This window comes from Ostrea edulis, chromosome 4 (genome assembly GCF_947568905.1).
Source record: "Ostrea edulis chromosome 4, xbOstEdul1.1, whole genome shotgun sequence".
NCBI lineage: Eukaryota > Metazoa > Mollusca > Bivalvia > Ostreida > Ostreidae > Ostrea > Ostrea edulis.
In genome coordinates this window covers 9,149,816-9,175,370 of record NC_079167.1, presented here as the reverse complement: position 1 = coordinate 9,175,370, position 25,555 = coordinate 9,149,816, and the positions used below count along the sequence as shown (strand labels likewise).

Below are 25,555 nucleotides of genomic sequence, written 5' to 3'. Positions count from 1 at the left end.
GGCTCACGGTGGGTGTGACTGGTCGACAGGAGATGCTTACTCCTCCTAGACATCTGATCCCACCTCTGGTATTATCCAGGGGTCCGTGTTTGCCCAATTCACTATTTTGTATTCCTTAAAGGAGTTATGAGGTTCATTACTGTTCGTTATCTTCACCTTTCGTACTGATTTTGGAAAATTGGTTTGGAAGAACTATATCAGTTTCTTAAGTAGAACACCAAGCAATCTCTCAGGCTCTACCATAATGGTGATTCTTAAGAAGAATACCAAGCAATCTCTCAGGCTCTACCACAATGGTGATTTTAAATGGGGTGACATTGCATGTTCATGTCCAAATTCATTTACATTATTCGACATATGGTTGATAGCAGCAGTAATCCTTTTTGCATTTCATATAAACTTTTTTCATACCAAGTGCATGTATTATAAACTATGGAACAGTTCGTCTTTGTGTTTCAATGTGTAAGAGCACAAAGCTTAAGAGATAATTTGGTAGAGTACACTAAATATATTATTTAGAGAAGTATCTGAAACTGTTTACACAGGTTTTCATTATTACTAAACCGTTTATTTATGGTTACTTTTTCCCTTGAACCTATCCTTATTCTTCAATCCGCTCACAGCAAGGTCTTAATGTTTCTGATGAAATCCAATGGGATAATGTGATAAAATGGAAAATCTCCAAAAACATTCCTATAAATTTTAAGGAAATTGAAATATTTTGTGTATGAATGACTTATATTGTGAAATAAACCCTGTGAGATAGAACCTTTTCCTGATTTTTTTGTATACCCACTGATTTTAAAATCTTGGATTAAATTCGCATTTCAGAAATATCATATACCAGTTGTGATATAGATCTATATACTAGTATACATCTTAAATTTTCAACTTCTAATATCATCTTCGAATACCTTCTAATAGTTCTTAATATATACATGATATAAGGTAGTATCCAGCAAATCTAAAATCCAATCACTGGTGTATGGACGGAGAATAGATTGAGGTTTTTTTAATCATCTTGCAAATGTTATTTTCCTCATAACAAGGAATAAATGAGAATGACACCAACGCCTTTTAGATTGAAGTGGGATCAATTGAATATTAATCGCGTAACAAAGACAACAAGCACACAAAGGAACACTGCCTTAAGGAAAGGAATCAAAGACAACAGGCAAGAGAATAAGGTTTCAAGGAAAGATATATTATCAAAATTGATAGAAGTTTTGCCTTGCTCCAGGATATTTCACGCAATTGTTTGATTACAAGTGCAGAAGAAAGTTAAAACATTTCTACCTGGTTTCATTTTGCAAGTAAGCATGTAAAGGAACGTTTATCTGCAAATGTATTGGGAATTTTACAGATTTGTTTTGCCCATTTTTTCAAAAGATACTAGTAGGTCATCATCGAAAAAAGCTCTTTATTTGAAAGCAATGTGATGATATATCGCACGTCCTCTGGGTCTATACAAACCGAGAGCATAGGTACAAACGTTTTAAAACTATATTAGAGTGACGACATTACGAGTTTGATCAATCTTCGTGGAAATTTTAAGCTATGTAATGGATGTGAATCACACAAAATTCACTTTCAGGTTTTGTTTTTACTTTATTTCACATTCCCAGAACGGCTACATGAGATTGATTACTGGCGATAGTGAGATGCATTAAGAATTATTCCTAATCTGCAGAGTATCAGCACCTCCAATTTTACATTTAAGAAAGGCAAGCTTGTAACTTTTAAAAGATGAAATTACGAACAACTATTACATAACGCAATCAGCCATATTCATCGATTTAAATTGTGCTCTTAAAAATTATAGATTTACGACTAAAAACAAAGGACAAAAATATGAAATCACGAAGAAATCCACAATAACTGTGCCATGAACGACTGAGAAAATGACTTACCGTTCAACAAGACGCACAAACACAGCTTGTGTAATTGGCGGTGGACCCCTCATGTTTGGGCTAGGATCGCGTCAGTTGTTGGCTAAATAGCTCCCCAGGGAAGCATAAATTTTGTCAGGGGCAGGTATAAGGGAGAGAAAGCAGTGAATTTTATGCGTCTAGCACGCGGCCCTGTTCGAGAGGGCCAATAGCGCGGCAGATGCTATTGACACACTCTCCCTAGGTGACCGTTACAGAAAGCAGACTACGATGGCATTCATTTAGCTGTGTAAATATATAAGGTCCGCTGCGCTGTCTATCGGAATTTTTGTTTTAGATCATTACATTTAATTAATTAAAGAAGATTCTATGTCAGTTTCTATTAAGATACAAAGATTTCCTAAGAATGACATATTTCAAAGGTTGCCAGAGTAACATGGTGTTCTTCCCTTAGGCGCCATTTACTGATGCATAATGAATGAATCTAAAACAATGATTTCGATGGTATCGAAAATCTTGTCTTTGAAATAATACCAAAACAGCGAATATGAAGTCAATAAACTTGAATTATACATATGAGAACTTTGCTCTGGCACATTTACTTCGAAGATAAACATCAATTTGTCAAACTTACGTGAAACCTAAACATTCAGTTATGTCATCCGTCAAAGAGAAGTTTATATCATATTTATTCAATTATAATTTAAGCAAACAGTATGCGGTGAGTCATTGCCGCGTATTGTATTTAATTTGTTTCCCGCGAAGTTATAACTATAGGATTTCTGGACAACTTGTCTAATCCAGATATTGTGCAATCCGAAAGGTTGAATAAACCGTCTTCATTGGCACCAAACTCTAAATTGAATTACAAAAAGTATTCAGTATTTCGAATGTTGTCTAATCCGAAGAACCTTGGTGGCAAGCACTCGTCTCGTGAGGTCGGCTTTAATGCTATGATATAAACATGAATCAAAAGGGGAGAAAATCAAGATCAAAGGGTTATTATAACAAGCTTCCCCAAATTGGTATCTTGGTAACAATTCTAAAGGAACTACGTTTTTCTATCAAAATTACTATACATCACTCATGTTCACGAAACTTCCTAAAATCACGTAGGAAAATTTTTTAGGAACGTTCTCAGATCAACTTAGGACATATCTTAGAACGTAGCTGTATCTTAGTTAATAGTAACTACTTATGAACATTCTTATTTCGTCACATTTATCATTACATATCTATAATGTTTGTGACATATTTAAAGCTAAATAATTAAAATCTATATACATAAAATAAGTTATACACGCGTGCGTGGGTGTATGTGTTCTTTTTTTCCTTCTTTTTTTTTTTATAAATAACATATTTAATACATGCCATAAACTAAAAGATCATCAGGTTATTTATTTCTTCAGTTGAAATGCAAAGTAATAAAATTGACGTGGATATTGTGGATCTCGAACCTATGCAATGGTATGTTTATTTTTAACCAGAGTTGGAAAATCAATGAGACAATCACATAGCTGGTTACACTCAAAAGTTGCCAGCTCTGTTCAAAATTTGTCAATCCAGATTTTCAGTTTTGTGATGACTATTATTTTACACGAATTAATGCTACTAAAGCTTGTTTGAGACATTTGTCGTTGTACACTGGCTGCTAGAATTAGTCCGACCGCTGGGCCTTCGTTTGAAATTTCGTCTCCGCCCACCTGAGAAAATACATGTAGATCATTTCGGGCAGTCGGGCGGGCTGTAATTTCCAACCTTGTGATTTACCCTGAACACAATGCAAAAACCACTGAGCCACGCAATTTCCATTGTTGTTGTTTATTAGTCAAAAGCAAATACAGCTTATAGGTATTTCGCAACTTCCATTGGTACAGTGTTAAGAATTTTCTCATCAATGTGTCGGACGAACTTATGGAGAAGCATTTGATTTAGGAGGGATATTTGACATAGGTGAAATACAAAGTGTGGATATGGACACTGGATAAAGGAGTAAATATGTGATAAAATGGAATATTGCTACACAAATAGGGGATGTTTGACGAAGCTGAAGTCATCTCGTTTGTCGTTATATCTGAAAAGATTAAGTCGCAATCACACAAACCTTGAATACTGATAGAATGATAGCTTTTTCTATTCTAATTTTTACATATCAATGTTGGTATACAGATGGTGACTTTATGCGTTTGCGCATTCCATCAGTAGTGCCAACTGTGTTTGGTAAATTAGAAATTATACTTAAGTCAAGCAAATCTTGGTCAACTGGCATGACGATGTTCTCTAATAAACACCAATTCATATCGCTTATGACGTGGCTTACACTATAACTCTATATATGTTATCCCTACCACTGCCTGGGAGCTGCCTGTTGCATAAAATTAAACGTAAACCTTAACTCGCAAAGATAATGACAATGCACGTGATCCTGCAGAAGGCCTTTGTAGTCTTTCTTCAAGAACGTCGCACAAATTAATGATTAAGGAACGTGGAAGTATGTACGGACTGGTGATAACATCAACATTTAAATAATACAGAGGGTTGTCAATGTCTCTAGAATATTCTTTCACGATTTCTTTGAGCTCTGTGCATCATCATCACGGCTGTCTGCATGTTTACAAACTTAGGATTGTCTAAGGACAAGATTTATGCTGTTCTAACGTTAGGACAAACTTATGGCGAGGTCCTAAATTTAGGAAAGCTTCAAAAAACCGACTTACGACAAGGACGTTTCCAAAGATGTACGTAGAACACAACTTCTAAGGCAACTTCGTGAACATACCTACTTCACCTGTTCTGTAGAGTAATGACTATTCTAATTTTCATGTACTAAAATTGGTTTTTAAAATGTGGGTTATTTCGGATGTAAACATCTTGAAATTTTTCAATATTAATGTTGCTCTAATTGTACAATACTAATAGTGCTTAAGTAATAAACCATAATTTCACTGGATCGATAGAAAAAGAAATAGAGAGAGGGGGATTTATCAGCAATAATTGAAATATTCATCCACAATTATATGCATTTTGAACGCAGAATATAGATCCAGTAAATTTACTGGTTTCCTATTCTTCCATCGTCAATAAGTCATCTAAATGCAAATTACATTTCTACTGATGGATACAAGTCATCAGATCATATTCTGTACAATTGTTTCAGAAACCAGAACTATGAGGGAATTAGGACAGTATTGTAGAGAAGCGCCATTCAAAATAAAATCCTGTTACTTTTCACTCCTTCAAGAGTTCCAGACAATAAAAAGTAAATTTGTCTTCATTCAATAGATTTGAAAAGATTTAATTGACAAAAAGGCGACTTGGCCAGAGACGATCAATACTTCTTCACATGCATCTTGAATATCCTTTTATCTTGACTTAGTGCCAAAGTCTCAGCCCACAACATACAAGGAGGATTAGGATTCGATTGTCCTTTTAATCTTGTGATATATCAAGCCTTTCTTTGTCAATAAAGTATACGAGTTTTCACTCATATTTCCTTAGCAATTTCCTGATTAATCGGGTTCATCAACAGTTCGGACGACCACTCCGAATTTTGGCAGGATTTATCTAGATGAGAAGGTTGGTGCTGCACCCAACCGAGTGTCTGGTCGACATGGCGTATTTCATGGAACTCGTGGAAAGTTCGGATCTAGGTATCTACCTTGCTTACTTGATTTCTCTTGCATCATCAAAGAACTTCTGGAAAATCAAACATATCGGTTTTTAGGACCGAGATGATTAAGAACACAACGTATTCACTAAGAAACATAATTTCATTTATCTTTCTGACTACATGAGAACAAGAATAATTACCCGATAGATAGTGATTCATAATTAAAAATTATCGATTTGAAAAACTTTCAAGTTTAGTCTTTGAAATTAAATTTCTTAAATCGCCTAAAATCATCTCCAATCCTTTTACTTTTACTACAAAACCTAATAAAGGTTATGTACTAAACATTTTTTTTTTAAATCCCAACTTGCGTTGGAAGTATTAGTATACTGTAACTATATGATTTTATGAGACAATTCTCCTCTTTTGTCATCCGCGACTGAACGCAGATAACACGAATATAAAGATCTAAATGAAAAATTAATAACAGAAGAAAATAAACTTGGAGAGAGCTGAACTGTTGGTTATCAGCCAGATACCACAGGGTTATATTGAATTGTGAATATTATTCAAACATTTCGTCAGATACTCTTCTGTTGATTCAAGTAACGAGAGACATAACCTGTGAACGAGGCGGCGTTCGATACATCGAGCGTTGACTACCGAGGAAGACGGCGGAGTCTAAGGCGGGATACACAAGACGTCCTCTCAGTTTGCCCTCTATATAAAACAGAAATGACGTGATTGATAGCACCTGTAACACAATCCGAACACCTACCTGTCAGCCGAGTACTAGAGCTGGATGCCGGCTCCATATGCAATACTCGAGGCCTCTACGGCCTTGGTGGGGCTGGTGGGGAGCATTGTTGTCATTATAGTGGTTTCTATGGATTCTTGGGAGGAAGCAGACTTCTCTTTCACTGCCTCTAACACGTCTTACCTACAAATTTCTGTGGCATCCTCAAAGATGGATGTAACTACCTACAGCAGCCGTGGTTCGCTGACCGATGCCTGGTCCACCTATTACTACTACTACCAGTACTGGGGACTGTGGAGAATATGTGATCTTCTTACAGGTTTGCTAAATGTTACAATATAATTTTTGTTCATACTATAAATCATATTTCCGCTTCCTTGAGATACCCCATTTCGCATTTGAAAGATTTCATAGCTGCCCTCGCTCGAAATCAAAATCAGGAGAGTAATAACGTATCGGGGGAAATTAATGCTCATGTTTTCTTGGAAATTAATGCTCATATTTTCTTGGAAATTATGACTAGCAAATTGGCAATCATTGTATATTCCATTTTGTATATTCCATTTACATAATCCGCTCAGAGGGATGTACGTATTAGATCTGCTCAATTGCTTTTTAACTCAATTACTTTCTGCTATGTGATACCGTTTCCTCTTCCCATATTTGTAAAAGCTCACAAAAAATAAACTACCAATTCTAGAATATACACCTGAGACTTGTGCTTTTAAGTACCAAACCATTGGATGACCTATATTGTTGAATTTTTAATCACTAGAATAACACATTTCTAGTTCATTTTGTATCCTTCATGCACCATTTCTAATCAAGTACCATTTGTTGATTCATAGAATCCTTTCATGGTTATCTCTGAATCGAGTTTTCAAGTGTTCTTCAAATCAAATTTCGATTAAGGAAATATGCGATTACGTACTTATTTCCTTGGGTATAAGGATAATGTAATTACAAAAGTGCTTGAGTATTGGCATGGCTTCAAGTTCTTTTCACTGGGATCATCAATTTCATGTTGAAACATCCTGGAAATGAAAGATATATGGCATATGTTGATCAATTCTATTCTTGATGAAATGATGTACTTGCATCTGAAAATCTGTTGCAACTAATGATACTCTCTCTCTCTCTCTCTCTCTCTCTCTCTTTCCTTCTCTCTCACTCTGTTGTCCGGGAAATTCTTGGAATCACAGGGGATCGATACTCCAGTGCTGATATAAGATTTACTTGATATTAATAAATTTATCATCTAGTTAATACTATGATAAGCAATCAAGTGTCAACTATTTACAGTCTTGTTCTTCGTCAAGACAAAGTGATATTTTCGAAAAAGGTTATATGCTTTTGGATGTAATGTTTGGCGTAGAATTTGATTTGCACCTAGTTTTGTATTACTACAACTGATATGACAACTGAGAAGTTTTCCTCGTTCATTTAAAACTAAAAACGATGTTCTATTTCCTAATATGTGATCATTATCATTTATCGCGGAATGATCTCAACATAATAAAACTTCGACCTACAAATATTTGCTCTGTTAACAACATTCTTCAGATGAATCTGAACGCTTTAAGTAAATCATTGTTCCTTAATAACGATACGCCAGACTGAAATTTAGCGTCGCTTTTCACCTGTTTAAACGTTGACTTAGGCCCTTGTGTAGAATAATTGAGATCTTATTTCAATAACGCTGTTCATTTAGAACAAAACTGAAGAGCCCTTATTAATCAACCGTTTAGATGTTCCTAATGTTTACTTTCCTATAGAACAGCGGTCGATAAATCTATACGTTTTCATTATATATATACATGTAACGAGTTACATGTATTTTTACATTCGTGAACATAATCAATCCTGAGAGAATAATAGAAAAATGCATGTTATTAATGACGATGATATAGGAAATATCAACACAAATCATCAATTCATACCTCTTTAATTTGTTTTCAAGTTTCCAAATTATGTTTGCATGTATCTGTATAAATACGGGGGCGCAATCAAGTCTTTGTCAGGATGTGAACTAAAGCCATTGATATACGAAATAACAGAAGACTATTATGTGTATACACCATTACGGAACTGAACCAGATGTTCTAGAGAGGATTTTCCGAGAGTCACAATGCCTTTTTCTAATTCCATTTTGCTAAAAAAAAAAAAAACCAGCATTGGAGTGGGATATAATGAAGCGGCATATAATGTGAATCTAGAGAGTATGAAATTCGCTAATAATCACCTTCATGTCCAAATGCTACCATCGTATACCGGATATTCATTGTTAAGAGATATCAATATGTAATAGTATATGAAACACACATGCATGGGTTCGAGTATCACAGTATTCAGTTGTATTTAAAGATTTATTTTGAGAAACAAATAGATAAACTAGTAGCGGTATATGAAACACACATGCATGGCTCGAGTATCTCAGTATCCGTTTATTTATTTTATTATTATCATTATTGTTTAAAGTAGAAAATAATCTAATATTTTTTTTTAGTTGATAGCATAATTATATTGAATAAACGGTATCTATATTAAGAATAATCATATAAACCATGTCTTTCCTTTTTCTGACTGTGTGTTTAGATCTTAATCGTTTATTCGGAAATGTCACAAAAAATACCATATGTATGAATAAAGATGATCCTAAAATATCGCAGAGACACATCCTAAGACGTGTTTTAAATTGATTTTTAAGATGTTCCTAACTTTTTATATTAAGTTACATCTTAGGACATATCTTAGGTCATCTTAGGAAAGTTTTCTGAACATGCCTGCTGCAGATGTCTACACAGAACCATACACTGGCACCAACTAGGGGAAAAGGGAAGATGGGCGATGTTTATAGCAAGATGCAGGATATCAGAAAGAACTTGACCAATCTAGCAAGGTTCATATGATATAGGATCGGAATAGTTTTCCCTGTTATGTCACAACAATGATGAACACGATTCAGCAATCTCAAATCAAAATCTGACACGGTTTGATGACATTTGACTATATAAATTCTAATACTAGCGATATTGGTGATCACTCCATGTTATTTTAATATTGATATAATCACACACAGTTTTCACACTGACATACACTGATTTTAAATGCTTCGATAGTACGCGTTATGAAATTGTTTGTCTCTCTACACAGAAAAATTATTTCCGTTTTATTAACATTTGATACAAATGCAATTAAATTGAGATACCTGCAGTGACAACGGAAAACAAGGATTTTAAATTATGACTTTTGTTTTCAATGTCTTATTTGAAATAATTTAACAATCAAGGTCAAATCCGCAGTACATTGCTGATATAATGGGAATTGGGTTTTGAAATGAGTGGGTTTTTTTTATCAATTATGTGCGGCAAGATATTACGCAAAGGATAGATATTGATTAATTCAGCATAATGTATGTGTTTGTTTCATGGATATTCAATGTGACTAGCACATTTTGGAATGTTAATGAGATTTCGATGCCGCTAAAATATTTTTTGCAGTTTGCACCCCCTCCCCTTTCCAAAATGGCATACATGTATAGACCTATGGTTATGATAAAATTTATCGATTAAGATTGTTTTCCTTTTTAGTATTTCTATATCCATATTTTATTTTTCAATTGATGATCATTTCAGTAATCGTTTAATAATATGAATACAAAGCAGTCTATGTGGAACGAAACAATAGACATAATGTTCCCATTGCTGTCCTTTAAGCTACAGAGAATTTTAAAAAAAAATGAAAATACTAGTTATATATATACATGTATATATGTTATGAATTTTATCTCTAAAAAGTAAAAATATTGAAAACTTGCCATTTAGATGGAGATAGGTTTAAGGAAAGATTTGAAACCTAGATTTCAAAATTCTTAAATTCACATTCATATCTGGGGGAATTCCCAGTACGTCATACATGCATTCTTTACAACTGCAGCACGTTTACAAGGAAATGGCTATCATAACAATTTGTAAGGTTATCAAAAACGTTGGATATATGGATATATATATCTTTCTATTTGGATTATATATATATATATATATATATATATATATATATACATGTATATATGTATGTATATATATATATATATATATATATATATATATATATATACACACACACAATGCGCGAAGTGATAATGATGGACTTCATTAATCTCATGGAGAACGAGTTAATTAATTATGGTAATTATACAAAAATGAACTCGTACCCGATGAGATTCTTTATCATGCACTATGGATAAATTTGAAGAAGAAGAAACGGCATAGAGCCAAAAGACAAATGAAAGTAAGCAATGTTGACCAACTCATGAAACAGGATTAGTAACCTAGGAAATCAAATATTCACCAAGTCTCCCCGTATTGATCATGCCCTGGGCAAGACATGAGCATGTCCTACCTAAGTCATGATCAATACGTTTATAAAAGTGCAATAGCTCGCCTCTACAAATACTGACTGGTGCAACTGCTTAAAATCAAAGAGCAGTTTGAGGAAGAAGTGTGACAGACGGACGGACGGACAGACAGACGGACCAGGGTAACAATATACCCGAACTTTCTCCCCCCCCCCTTTTAAAAAGAAATATGAAACGTTTTTTGACGTCATCATTTCATCGGTAAAGGGTTACCACTCTCTTGTAGGCCTTTGGTAGTTCAGTCTATCCTCTTCGTAGAAAATCTAAATTCATGGCATGTCTATATCACGAAAACAATAAAAATTAAACCGACACAAAATAGATTGAATTTAGAGTATATAAAATACAAATGAAGGGATGGCTTACATACATGTAGATATTAAACTGACTCTTTAATTAAATTCACTAAAGTTCAAATTCGGGAGGAAATTTAACATTCTTCCCTTGACAAATTTCAAAAAGAGTCAGTAGAATCATTCAAGATTCACCATGGTTACCCTGAACCAGAGACTCGCTTAAGAAGTGATACTCACAGATACATCTGATTTGCGATAGTTGACCGCGTATCGGCTAGATTATGACATTTCATATACAGCCAGCGACGTCTTAGCAGATTCATGATGTTAAGATAAAAAATTTCGTATATCAACAAATTATCTAGAGTGAAATAACATAAAAAATGTAACATCTTTTCAACGTTCAGCTTACCGTGGTTTTTCACCGGAACAGAACGTTGAAAACGAAAATGAAGACGATTTTTCAAAATTGCAGATAAAGTTGATGCAACACCGAAGTCCGATACAGTTTTAAGGTTTGGTTATAACTGATATTCAATATATCCCTGCGAGCTCGAAATAAAAGACACCACAGAGTCGTCCACTTTTGCTTCATATTTAGATATTTTATTGAAAGTAGATATTAACGACAATTCAACTTTATGACAAACGGGATGATTTCAGCTTCTACATCGTCAACTTCCCATATTTATGTAGTAATATTCCATTATCACTTGCATATGGTGTTTATATCTCTCAACTGATTCGATACGCAAGAGCTTGTTCTGCGTATGGTCAGTTTTTAAATCGAAGCAAGCTTCTGACAAACAAGTTGATGGTACAGGGATTTCAACAGTCTCGTTTAAAGTCAGCATTTCACAAATTCTAAGGTCGTTATAACGATCTAGTTTGCCAATACAACCTATCATTGGGTCAAATGCTGTTTGACGTGTTTCATTCCGATTGTTAAACCGTTCGTGGCACACTGATTTTGACTGCGGATAACTCCGTTTACCTGATCAAGATATAGGGCTCACGGCGGGTGTGAGCGGTCGACGGGGGATGCTTACTCCTCCTAGGCACCTGATCCCACTTCTGGTATGTCCGGGGGTCCGTGTTTGCCCAACTACTTGTATTTATTTTGTATTGCTTATATGGGTTTATGAGATTGATCACTGTTCGTTATTTTCACCTTTCATTTCAAAGTTGACCCAACGTTGATTCAATGTTGAATCATAAGCTTATCTACCTACAAAAAAACGTTCAAATTCTTTGTAAAAACTCATATCTACTTGCTATAGTGATTTCGTTCATGCTTTATTGTTTTATGATTATATGAACTATTCTTCAAACTATTTTACAATGTATTGTAAAGGTGTAGTTTTATAGCTTTTAATGATCAAGAAACATGTGAACATTTGAAAAACCATATGATTCATATGAATTAACATTTGAATGTGATATCTGATATTCAGTTGTTATGCAAGTGGCAATATAGAAATAAATGTTTTATATCTTAAAAAAAAAAAAAAAAAAAAAAAAAAAAAAACGTGACTATTGTTAGGTGCATTTGCGGGTCATTAAAGGAGTGGCTGTTTTATTAATATCAATGCAACATCAATTAATATAAAACCATAATGCTATATAAATTCGAACTATTATCAAGATCAGTTCAATTTTCAAAACCAATCTAATTTTCAACATTGTTTTAACTTGGGGACTGTTTGTTGAATCTTTCACTCCACGTTGCTGTGCTTGCTGGGAGGTTCAAAGCTCTTGTGGAGGTCCTGGGATGATTCTAATACTAAAGAATAGTCAATATCTTTTACCATTGATTATTTTTTCCATAAAAGCGTATTCGTCAATAATTTGATCTTATAAAGACTTCTTCATTTATATTATATTTTTTTCTAAGCATCAAATGGGGGTGAATACTCTATAGAAGTGAGGCAGCACGCACTCGACCAAGTAAATTTTTCCATCCTATATAATAGCATACCACATGAAAAGCTTAACATCAAACAATGAAGTCTGCGATCAGTGAATTCGCACTCGTCACAAAACGTGAGTCGGTTGACGTTCAGTCTCTTTAGACCATTACATACAATTGAAAACAAATTGATTCATAAAAACTATTTATTTCTTTATTAAAATGTTCCATGGTGACGTGTTCCCTTCATTTAGTATGGATCTTCGTGATCTGTGTATGAGGAATGTTTTAGCTATGACGAGTACTTTGTTGTGATAGAACCAAATACATATACATGTACATAGTATGTATGTGTAGAAAACAATTTTTCTTCCAAAGAACAAAACTTGTATTATGACTTTTTATAAACCCATGTTAAATTAGAATGGTATTGTATGAATATGTTGATAGAAATGAACACCTATTACAAAAAAGTTAACAAATGAAGATTGTGATTTAATTTGATCAACCAATCTATGTGTAAATAAATCATTGATTGAATCAAATTGAATCTGCTACGGTACTCAAGATTTCAGCTATTCATTTATTCATCCATACCCTTTTGTCATAAATTTGAAAATAATCGATCTATTAAAAGCCTGTAAAGGCTCACTTTTGTAAAATTTAGAATACTTTACAGAAAACCTGTGTCTTGCACGCAATCATTTTCAGTATGAACTATGTATCATCTGCGTACTCATCCAATGGAAAATAGTTCATGTATGAAATTCAAATGGTCACAAACTATTTTACCGTAAAAGTGAAATTCTACAATTTTGAAAATTTACGTCATCAAATTCCCATTTCCCAATATACTCTGTATCCACTCCTCATCGAATATCGATGAAACGGTTCATTAATGAGTAAATAGATCAAATTGGGAAATTCCGAAAACGCTCCAGTTGTTAATTAGCGTATTCAGTGGTAATGATGGAATTTTCCACAGATTGTGATGTTTTGTTTAAATTGTTGACCATCGTACACCACCATAAATATAATATAGGTTTTCCTCTGAACTTAGTGGTAATATATTTGTTAATTGATTTATAATTCTATAAACTTTGAACATACGTAACTGAAATTCAACAAGATACTGTTGTTTCAGCAGAGGTCCTTGTGGACAGAGAAAATAATTAATACAATCGAGTGTTTATCTACTACTTTCACTATTCTTTAAACCAAACACACGATATAGGTACCGCGGTGGGAATGAAAGGTTGTGACCTTCAGGATGTTCTTTTAATTATTCGATGTGTGTACTTAAATTCCGCCACTTATTGTAACTGTTTTATATTAGCTAGGTATTCTTGGAACCTTGTGCGGGAGGCAGCTTCTGCTAAATCAAGTATATCACTAATGTTAGTGAATATTTCAGTTTATAGTACTTAGTATGAGAAATCCGCGCTTTGACATCGATTTCAACCGTCTAAAATCCTATTCCATCCCTCTAAATACCGAACCCAGCCCTCTAAATACCGAACCCAGCCCTCTAAACAACGATTTCAACTTTCTAATTACCGATTTCAACTCTATATACCGATTTCAACCCTCTAAACACCTATTCCAACCATCTAAAAACCGATTCCAATCCTCTAAATACCGATTCTTACCATCTAAACACCTATTCCAACCATCTAAACACCTGTTCCAACCATCTAAACACATTCCAACCATCTAAACATCGATTCTTACAAGAATCTCCGGCAGTCATGTCATTAGATTTATCATATTTCACAAAATATACAAATATTTTGTTTTGACGGTTTGATTCAGAATATAAAATTTACAATGATAAAAATATGGAGCAAGAACCCACTCATATTAAACAAAAGTTACGCAAATGAAGTACATGGGGATCATTTTTTAATTGTTCAAATATCTTTGAAACATATTTTTGTTGCACATGACACAATGCGCTGAGCATCAGATTTTTGTTCGTCGTTTTTACACTCCCATTTTCCCTCAAGGTGAAAAAAATCCGAAAACTTATTGCACATTTAATGGACTCCATCAATCATTTCCCAAAACATGATTTGGCTACTGCATAAAATGTAAGAGGAGTTTTGGGGACTAGGCGAGGAGTGGATATCGAAAAAATATCAGGTTTATTTAACCCCCTTTGGCCTCCAGGATGCAAATGAAAATTCCGAAAACTTATTGCACATCTACAGAACATGACCAATCATCTTCCAAAAGATCATTTGGCTATTGCGTAAAGTGTAAGGGTTCTGGGATCTTTTTTTTTTAAATAGAAAACATCATTTTTAACCACCATTTGGCCCCAGGGTAAAATTGAAAATTTCAAAACCGAATTGCACATTTACAGGGCACAACGTATCTTATTCCAAAAGATTAATTGGTTACTGTTTAAATTAAAGAGGAGTTTGAGGAAGAAGAAAGTGTGACAGACGGACCAGGATAACATCAATATACCCCAACTTTCTTTAGAAAGTGCGGGTATGATAAATTGAAAATACATGAGGGTATGAAATGCGACGCTTCATGTCTGCATACCAGTACTTCATACAGCTCGTAACATTCTACTTTCATTTTTGTCAGAATTCACAGTCATTAAAATATTCGTACTATGATTATCAAGATTCATACGCGTATTGTTTACAATAGCAGCGTATTCATGAAAAAATGGCTATTACAATTTATAAAGATATCAAAGGCAAAAACATACATGGTATTAGTGCATTTCATCCCGATTCTCTTGTAACAATATGGATTGCATCTTTGAGAATGTGTTATTTTATTTCCTGGCTATAGAACGGACTCCATCGCTCCTACTGGCATCAGTATATATACAGTGGTGGATCCAGAATTTCTGAAAAGGGGATTGGGTACATGTGAAAATTCACGTGGAGGCCTAACATGACAGAATTAAATGGTTAAGTTCTTTGCTTTTTAATAGGTACTTACATTTATTTTTTGTGTATTTAACTACAGGTGATCTTTGATTTTAAATCATTTATGTTGGATAATATTTTTTGTAATAAGAAGGTTTGGTGTGTTTTGTTTTGCTGATTTGCATATAGCTAACCATTTATTTGTCTACCTGCTGGATCCTTCTAGCTCGCGATTGAGAGTTAGACAGAATCTTAGAAGATAATCTACAATGAAATATGTCAGAACATATCGTCTGCAAAATGATGTGTCTTAGATTGTATGTTGTCTACAATTTTAAAATTTCTGTCGTGTAAATGAGAAAAAGCAATAGTCCAATAATTGAATCATGTAGTTTTAATATAACCATGACAAAATGAAAACGCTTCATTTAGCTTTTATAACAACCTTTTATGCCAGATTCTATCAGAGAATTTTTCATAGAAAACATCTCCAACCTTCATATACCCATATCGAGAATTTACCTTTATCATTGTTGTATTTTGATAATGGCATCGAGAGTTTTTTCTTTCAAATTTTGTTATTGTCCCATCACATATCATGAGATGTTTTAAAGTTTAATGACAGGGTTGATGCCCTCGGTTGTTTGGTAGTTTGCTTTACATCCCGTCAAGAATTTTTCACTCTGACATATTGAGACGTCAACAGCTGTCGGTGAAGTAACACAAATTTAGATTTTTGCTTAGCGTTCAGGGTTGTATCATTGGGCTTCTTCAACGTGCTTCAAACAACCAACAATTAAAAAACACTGGTAATTCTGTGCACAACGAAATATTGAATTATAGATCTATTTCAAAATCCGTATTTTCCCATCGTAATTACTTTTTTTTTTTTTTTGAAAAACTCGGCCTATTAAAAAAAACTAACTAACTATGTATTCCCGCGTCTCTTGTGACCTTTTTGTATATGCGATACCCTTTTCGATTGGAAACGAAGGGCATTGATCAATGTTCATCGTTTCTAGCTCACTTATTCTTGACTCTCTAGATTTCTGTAATTCGTGTAGATGTATACGTTTTATCTACTTTTTTGATCGCCTGTTGTCCGTCGTCGGTCTGTAAACTTTTCCCATTTTCAACTTCTTCTCCAGAACCACTTGGCCAATTTCAACCAAACATGGCCAAAAGCATCCTTGGGTAAAGGGCTTGCAAGTTTATTCAAATCAAAGGGGAGATAATCACAAAAATGCAAAAATAGGTTGGTGTTATTTAAAAAAAATTCTTCTCAAGAACCACTCTGTCTGAAGAGCTGAAATTTACATGAAAGCTTCCTGACATAGTCCAAATTCAAGTTTGTTAAAATCAAGACCCCCGGGGATAGAATAGGGCCACAGTGCAGGATAAAAAATTTACATGAAATTTATAAGGAAAATCTTTTAAAATCTTCTTCTCAATAAACACTGGGCTAGGAAAGTACAAATTTACATGAAAGCTTCCTTACATAGTGCAGATTCAAGTTTTTTTTAAAACCATGACCCCCGAGGGTAGGATTGGGCTACAATAGGAGATCAAAGTTTTACATGCAAATATCTAGGTACAATCTTTAAAGATTTTCTTCTCAAGAACTAATGGGCTAGGAAAGTACAAAACATGAATGCTTCCTTACATGATGCAGATTCAAGTTTGTTAAATTCATGACCCCAGGGGGTTGGATGGGGCCGCAATAGGGGATCAAAGTTTTACATATAAATATATAGAGAAAATCTTTAGAGATCTTCTCAAGAACCACTGGGCCAAAAAAGTTTACATTTACATGAAAGCTTCCTGATATAGTGCAGATTTAAGTTTATTAAAATCATGGCCCCCGGGGGTAGGATGGGACCTACAATAGGGAATCAAAGTTTTGCACACAAATATATAGAGAAAATCTCTAAAAAATCTTCCTCTCAAGAACCATTGGGCAAAAGAAGTTCACATTTACATGAAAGCTTTCCGACATTGTGCACATTCATGTCTGTAAAAACCATGGCCCATGGGGGTAGGTTGGGGCCACAATAGGGATCAAAGTGTTACATACGAATATATAGGGAAAATCTTTAAATATGGACCAAGGTGACTCAGATGAGCGATGTGGCCTATGAGCCTCTTGTTTCATTAATTTTATTTAGTCTGTCATTAACCTACTTTTCTTGTTAGATAATACAGATACTATCAGTATTTATATGTTTGTGTCTCTTTGCGATAATGGTTAAGTAAGCTTGATTAATAGGGCATATAATACTACCAGCAGCAGGTTTATATCATTGCAGAACCCACAAAAGTCGGCGTACTGACTTTATGCAGGAGCAATTATAAACTGGAAGTCCTCATTTGTTTTTGTCAGCTATATATTTGTGTGTGTGCATACACCTTTTCATGAAGACATATCTTAGCTGAGTGTAGCATTTGAATTATATTTTCACCTATGTGAAATATCAAGATAATTTGTTCTCCGATATGCATTTTTGCGCTTTTTAACTCAATGTTCTTTCAAACACAATGATTTCCTAATCTATGTATAATAAATATGGATAATATGATAGATATCTATCAAAATATGTGATCTGCTGTGAATTTTGGCGTTGAGTAGTAAATGTTCCCATTAAATGACTATAGCGTCCGTTTTGAGTTCTTGAAATCTTATTCTAGGTATTCAGGCCACCTACGAGAGATAACCAAATCATTCTGTGAATCCTAAATACAACAGAAATAATGATTATGACATTGAGTGTGACATACCAGAATTATGATCTGGAGATGGGAAAAAAACCTGTTATTTATATATTCGGCTGTCATGGGCGGAGGTCGACAAAACAACCCAGGACATTCCTTTCAACAAGAGAAAAGTGTTCTTATAGCCATTAGGTCACTCAAAATTCACGTGACATATGAAAGAAATTGAATATCATTTTTTCTCCAAAACTATTGTGTTTTAGTCAATAAAATCTTTTTTTTTTAATGAAGCGTTTCCAATATCATGTGCTTCAAATCGATTTATTTTCCTCAACGACATTATTCGAATTTAGATTCTGATCAAAGATCACAAGCTGACAATACGATAGCATTGTCTGAAATTGTGGTATATATTAAATACGACATTACTGAAAAAATAAAAATATACATAGAAATGTGATGCAGCTAAATAAGGCTGTAATATTTCATACTTTAGATGAATTATTTTGAATAACAAGATACGACTCCGTATGACAAACCCCAAACATACAAATAATCCTAAATATTCACTCAACTATAGAAAATGGAGAAGTGCTGTCAGTGCAACACATTCATAATTGATTTCCCTCTGGTATATAATAGAGAATATAAATGTCTTCGAAATTACTCAAAATTTAGCAAGCTTTTTGAAAAACAAAGTAGTTAACAAAACTAATGTATAGAACGAATATTTGTTAATGTATCGGCCATTACTGTAAAAACCCTCCTTTGTAAGTCTAATCCTTCCAAGAACTTCTCATATCCAGTTCATTCATGACAATCCATCAAACAGCTGATAATTCATTGCCAATGCAAGAATACGCTGGTATAGTTTGAGACAATTATACTTCAAATGCTCCGATGATATTTGTGTAACTCATTGTATGGCAAATCAGATGCTTCCAATACAAGGAAAGAAAACCATAGAACAGTGTAATTGTTCTGTGAAGTTATGCATGATTTCTTCACAATGTGATATTGTCATTTTAGAATTAAATCATACTATCCTATGACAAATCTTATACCGGCATACATGTATATTGAAATGTATTGAAGGTTTCTTTCTGTAAGTATCTCTGTAGAGAATATTTAGCTGTGGTTAAATGCCGAATTGTTTAATGCGAATAGATATTTGGAATTCTTGTGCGATTCCAATACCATTTTCAATGGAGGCCGTAATCGCGTTTTCGTTAATATCATTAAATGATCATATGTTTGACTTGTTTCATTTTATATTTTGATAAAATATGTTTAATATGAAAATATTATTTTAACAAACCACTATCTAGCGCTTTAAGTGTATGCATCTTTTGCTTTTACTCTCTTAGTAGCATGCATGTATATAGGACTAGTACCATTTCTCTCTCTCTCTCTCTCTCTCTCTCTCTCTCTCTCTGATGTAATCAGTACGAAATGATTTGATCATTAAAGATATATGATGGCATTAATCAATAAAAGGGGGAGGGATGCATACATTTGTTTAGATTTGTAAAACGAAAAAGGAAAAATAGATAAAAGTCCAAAACCCAAACTACTGGAGATATGTGGACCAGTAGCTGATGCTACATGTAAATTTAATAATGGTGAGGGTTTGTGTCGGTACATATTGCAGAAAGAGTCATATAACAACTCTATCTATACTTCACACTTTCAGTTTACAATCATTTGGAGATCAAACCTCCGTAATAAAACAAGAATAAACACCTGTTGATCTGACAATTTTTGGTTTTTGAAACACAAAAATAGACGTATAAATATTCCCGTAACTAAATTATACGACACCGGACGACAACACGTACCGTTACAGACATTTTGAATAAGATCATTTCGATTCTCCGACCAAGCAACATAGAGGGAAATAGTAATCTTTTTATTTCCAACAAGAGAGCATTAAAAGATTGTCCCAAAATGGCAAAATAACGTTTCGATAAAATCATATATTCACATCGCACATTTTTCCCCTTTACCAAATCCAACGCTTCCAAGACTATCCATAAGTCGTGAACTCGGCTTTATATACATATATTTTCAAGTAATTACGAGAACATTTTCTCGTATAATTACGAGATAATGGAATGTGAATTTTTTTTTTTTTTTTACATGATACTAATAGGCTTTCATAGAAAACACTGGGATTAGTTAACAGATTATACTGTGCAGGTATCACCATACTGTTGGTGATTGTAATCATGGTGCGGATTTTAGTTAACATTTGTATATATATATATAAGCACTGAAAAGGCCACGACACTGTTGATTATTCAAACCTCAAATTTTCGACGCATACCGCGTCTTTATCAAGAGACATATATTACATAAACAAATATCGCACACCACGAAAAAACGACAAATATTGATAATCTACATTGTTAACAAGAATGATACACTGTTGTACTGAATTGAGAAAAATGATTTCTTTGTCTACAGACGATGTTGTAGAGAGTTTGTATCATGGCCGGGTCGGGATGAAAATAGAATTATTTTTTCAAAATTATAGAAATCATATAGTTCAACTCCTTTGAGTACAATCTGTACTTTGATTTATGATTATCAAAGGAGTTTTAATTATGATGTGAAATGATTTGATGGATATGAATTGATTTCATTGAATACGAAAAAACTTAAGCAGTCAATTGTGGCTCCAAATATCAAGTTCACTCCTCAGTTTGTTGTGGGCACAATTCATTTTTGGCTTGTAGGTCTAACATACGGACGAATAAAATATTTATTTCGCCTTTCTTTTGAATATAGTACATTGACCATGTAAATATAATCGTTTTTCGGGGGTTGGATCCTAATTCGTGGAGTAAGAGTGTGTGCAAATATAATAAAAGAAAACAATAACCCCCCCCCCACACACACACACACACACTCATACATATAGATATAGATATATGAAACGTCAAAAAATCCCCCACATTCATATATATACTGTATAGCAGGAAATTTTAACTCGCGGAGTTTATTTTCGCTATGTTCGATGAGATAAAATTTCCGCGAATTCAAAGTACTGTAAAGGCCACGATACTGCTTGTTATTTAAGGACGTATGTTACACCAGAGAAATTTGATATGTATGAAAAATGGAAGATGTGTACAACAATATTTTGAAATAAAAAACCTTTCAAATTTACTTTATATAGTCAAAAAATTATTAGAAATCAAAAAATACAGTTTTAGTAGAAAGTAATCTGGGGGGAAAATTAAATCCCTGCTGGACTCGAACCCGCGATCTACAGTTCAGTAGTCGACGTGCCAACCTACTGAGCTACTTAGTTTGGCGATGATAATTTGAATAGTGCTGGTATCTATATTTTCATCCATGTTTTTAAAGGAAGTCAGCCATTATGACGATGTAGAGTACCCCCTTAAACCTCAAATTTTCGACGCAACCCGTGTCTTTATCAAGATATATATATATATTACATAAACCAATAGGCCTATCACACATCACGAAAAAACGACAAATATTGATAATCTACATTATTAACAAGAATGATACACTGATGTACTGAATTGAGAAAAATGGTTTCGTTGTACCTAAGCATGTCTACAGACGATTGTGAAGAGAGTTTGTCCCATCATCGGGTCGGGATGGAAATCGAATTATTTTTTCAAAATTATAAAAAATCAGACAAATTTAGAGAGAAACCTTTCATAACGTGATAGTGAAATAAAATGGTGGAAAGATTTGCAAACTTTAAGTGATTTAGTTTTTAAAAAATTATTTGGTAATCCGTACCATTGTGGATTCGGATATGGTAAACAACGAAAAATAATATGATACAGATACGGATACAGATAGTTTATTGCTGAATAGTGGTCCCCTAGGGACATAAACATGTATAAGCATTGCAATTAAGTACAACATGTTTGATCAACAACTAACAATACCAAGGGACGATTCAATGGGAACATACTGTCATATAGTCATAAATGAAAGGTGAAGATAACGAACAGTGATCAATCTCATAACTCCTATAAGCAATACAAAATAGATTATTTGGCAAACACGGACCCCTGGATACACCAGAGGTGGGATCAAGTGCCTAGGAGGAATAAGCACCCCTGTCGACCGGTCCATACAACTCGTCGTGAGCCCTATATCCTGAACAGGTAAACGGAGTTATCCGTAGTCAAAATCAGTGTGCCAAAAATAAATAAATGAATATTATATCTATATCCATTTGCATACACCTTTCAATCATGAATGAATATGATTACTACAAGAACACGATTAAACTGCAAAATCAACACAGCTAACTAATAAGCAAATGAATATCGTACTAAAATCAACAATCCAAAAAGTGAGTGGGGGAGAAGTCTAACGAAAAGATGCTGTATTTTCAAGGTCAAACAAATTAAAGCCGCAATCTTGATTGATTGATTTTATATTGTTTAACGTCCCACTCGAGAATACTTCACTCATATGGAGACGTCACCACTGCAGGTGAAGGGCTGCAAAATTTAGGCCTATGCTCGGCACTTACGGCCTTTGAGCAGGGAGGGATCTTTATTGTGCCACACCTGCTGTGACACGGGACCTCGATTTTTGTGGTCTCATCCGAAGGACCACCCAATTTAGTCGCCTCTTACGACAAGCAAGGGGTACTGAGGACATATTCTAACCCGGGTCCCCACGGGATTCCGCAATCTTGAAAATCTATTATGAAAACATAAAGAGCTATGTGAATCCGTACTTATGAATATTTAGAATAATGTTTTATCATGGTTCAGAAGTCTAAACATGATTTATTGATGATATACTAGTTCTCAAGATCAATACATTTTTTCTCTCCTGTATCCCCCCTTTTTTTAAACGAATTAAATCCGCAATCTTGAGGCCAGAATATGAAAAAGAAAGAGCTATATAAATCCGCACGTGTAATGATTTCTAATAATGTTTTAACACAATCTGGAAGTTTTGGTCCTAATACTCATTATGGCTAAATTAAGGAATTCAAGGCCATACCCTTGCAACGAGGGAAACGAAGTGTATTTCCATCAATCATACAACAGAAAATATCTCATCGGGTGAGTATTGGCGATTAGGCTGTGGAATCTAGTTAAACTAAGGATATAACATAGATTCATGCGCTTGAAACCATTCAAATTATTCATTCCGCCTAGACAGAATGATTTCAAACGATGCAGCCAGGATTTTCTTGTGCTCTTTCTCTTTGCATCGGTCCATGTTGGGTTATGATCAAAAACAGTCACTTGCATGTCTTGCTATATGTGACCTTCTTTGTTGAAGTGGGGCTCGGTCATATGTTTGGTTTTGATGGCTGATCGGTGGGTCTAATATTTGTAGTTTCCCCCAACATATTGTTGTCCATATTGTTTACGATTGATGTGGTATATGCAGTTGTTGGTTTTACAGGAGAGGTGACCCAATATTTCATAAGTTTTGTCTGTACTTTGGAACATTTCTGAATCATGGCTAAATTTGCAAAGCAAACAGCGCTTGTCAGAGCAAGTTGAAAAGCCTCCATTGGGTAGAGGATTCTTGATATCCCTGGGTAGTCTGAAGGACTCCATTGGTGGTTCACTAAATTTTCTTGCCTATCTAGGATTGTCCAAGAGTTTAGAGAAGTTATCATTTAGGATTTTGTTTAGGTCTTTCAAGGTAGGGTGGTATGTGGTGACAAAAGTTACTCTAAGCCTTTAGTTTTCCCTATACTGCAAAAGTGAAACAAATGGGTACTTGTAGCAAAAGTTGTTTTTCTAATCTACCCATAAATATGTTTGCATAAGAGGGTGCCATTTTAGTTCCCATTGCCCTGCCACTTACTTGGAGGTTATTGCGTTTAAGTACATATTCTATTAGCTCAACTAAGGAGTCAGTGGATGGGTTTTTTTTTTTGGTGTTTTCTACTGTTCCAGACTTCCTTACATGCCTCAACGCCTTCATCATGAGGAATGTTCCTGAATAATGATGCAACATCCATAGTCACGAGAAAGATGTTGTCTGGCAAGTTCGAAGTTGGGATTTTGTTCATGTAGTCTGTCGTGTCTTTGAGGTAGGACGGTGTGGTTTCTACATGAGGTCGTAGGTGCTATGTCCAAAAACTGTGAGATTTTCTCAGTTGGATGACCAATAATGCTGACAATTGGACGGTGTGGGATTCCTTTTTTTTTGTGTGTATTTTTGGTAGATGGTAGAATTATCCATGTGTGCTGTCGTTAGAGGGAACAAGACAAGTAAAGTTTCTAGACTTATTTCTTCATCGCATCTCATTTTTTCTAGAGTATCGATGATAGTATTATCATTGTTTTTGGTTGAGTCAAAATAACTTTTTCTGTAAATAATTGATTTGACAATTGTCTGTTTGCTTCTGCTATGTAATCTTTCTTCATAACGATTACAGTGGACCCTTTATCTGTCTTCTTAATGACAATATCTTCCCGGTTTTTAAGTACTTGAATGCTGCGCCTTTCATCGCGGGTCAGATTGTCAAAAGTTGGTGTAGGATTTTGAAGCAACTTTTCAATTTCTGATGCTACGGCCTCTATGTATGTCTCATGGGTCGGACATCTTCCTCATTTTGGATCCCAGGTACTTTTAATACGAAAGGGATCGGGTTCACATGAAGTTGTCTGTTCCTGTGATTGAGATGAGCTCTTCATATAGGATTCGTTGTCCAAATCAGTGGATTTTTGGCGACTTGAAAAGTGCTCTTTTAAACGCATACGTCAGAAGAATGCCCTGGTGCCCTCTCTTCGTTGTTTCTCATCGATTTCACGGGGTAATGGACAAAAATTTAGACCTTTGGACAGTAAGCTGGTTCCAGAATCTCATAATACAACACTGGAGAGGTTAAGAACAGCATTTGTATGTGATTCAAACTCACTTGTAGGGCGTTTAAATCTCCTGTTTCTTTTCTTTTTGAAAAAACTTTCAACACAACTTGATTGTGAAATAAAATGGTGGGTAGATAATGATTTGGGGTGATAAGTTTTTTAAAAATTGGGCAATTCGTACAATTGTGGATTCGGACACGGTAAACAGTGCCGACAACGAAAACTTATAATACAA

At 34.4% G+C, this 25,555-nt stretch overlaps 2 protein-coding genes across 2 annotated transcripts in view; one reads left to right on the top strand and one right to left on the bottom strand.

Moving 5' to 3' along the window:
- The window catches only part of LOC125669425 (voltage-dependent calcium channel gamma-5 subunit-like), a 34,721-nt gene extending 32,729 nt beyond the window's left edge, over positions 1-1,992 (bottom strand). Inside the window, exon 1 of the mRNA XM_048903910.2 lies at positions 1,911-1,992. The gene's annotated coding sequence lies outside the window, so the exon portion shown is untranslated. The remainder of the gene's footprint in view (positions 1-1,910) is intronic.
- Positions 1,993-5,229: 3,237 nt separating this feature from the next.
- LOC125670984 (uncharacterized) overlaps positions 5,230-25,555 on the top strand; it is a 45,063-nt gene continuing 24,737 nt past the window's right edge. Inside the window, exon 1 of the mRNA XM_048906455.2 lies at positions 5,230-6,575. Coding sequence (XP_048762412.1) covers positions 6,302-6,575 — 274 coding nt within the window. The 5' untranslated portion in view covers positions 5,230-6,301. The remainder of the gene's footprint in view (positions 6,576-25,555) is intronic.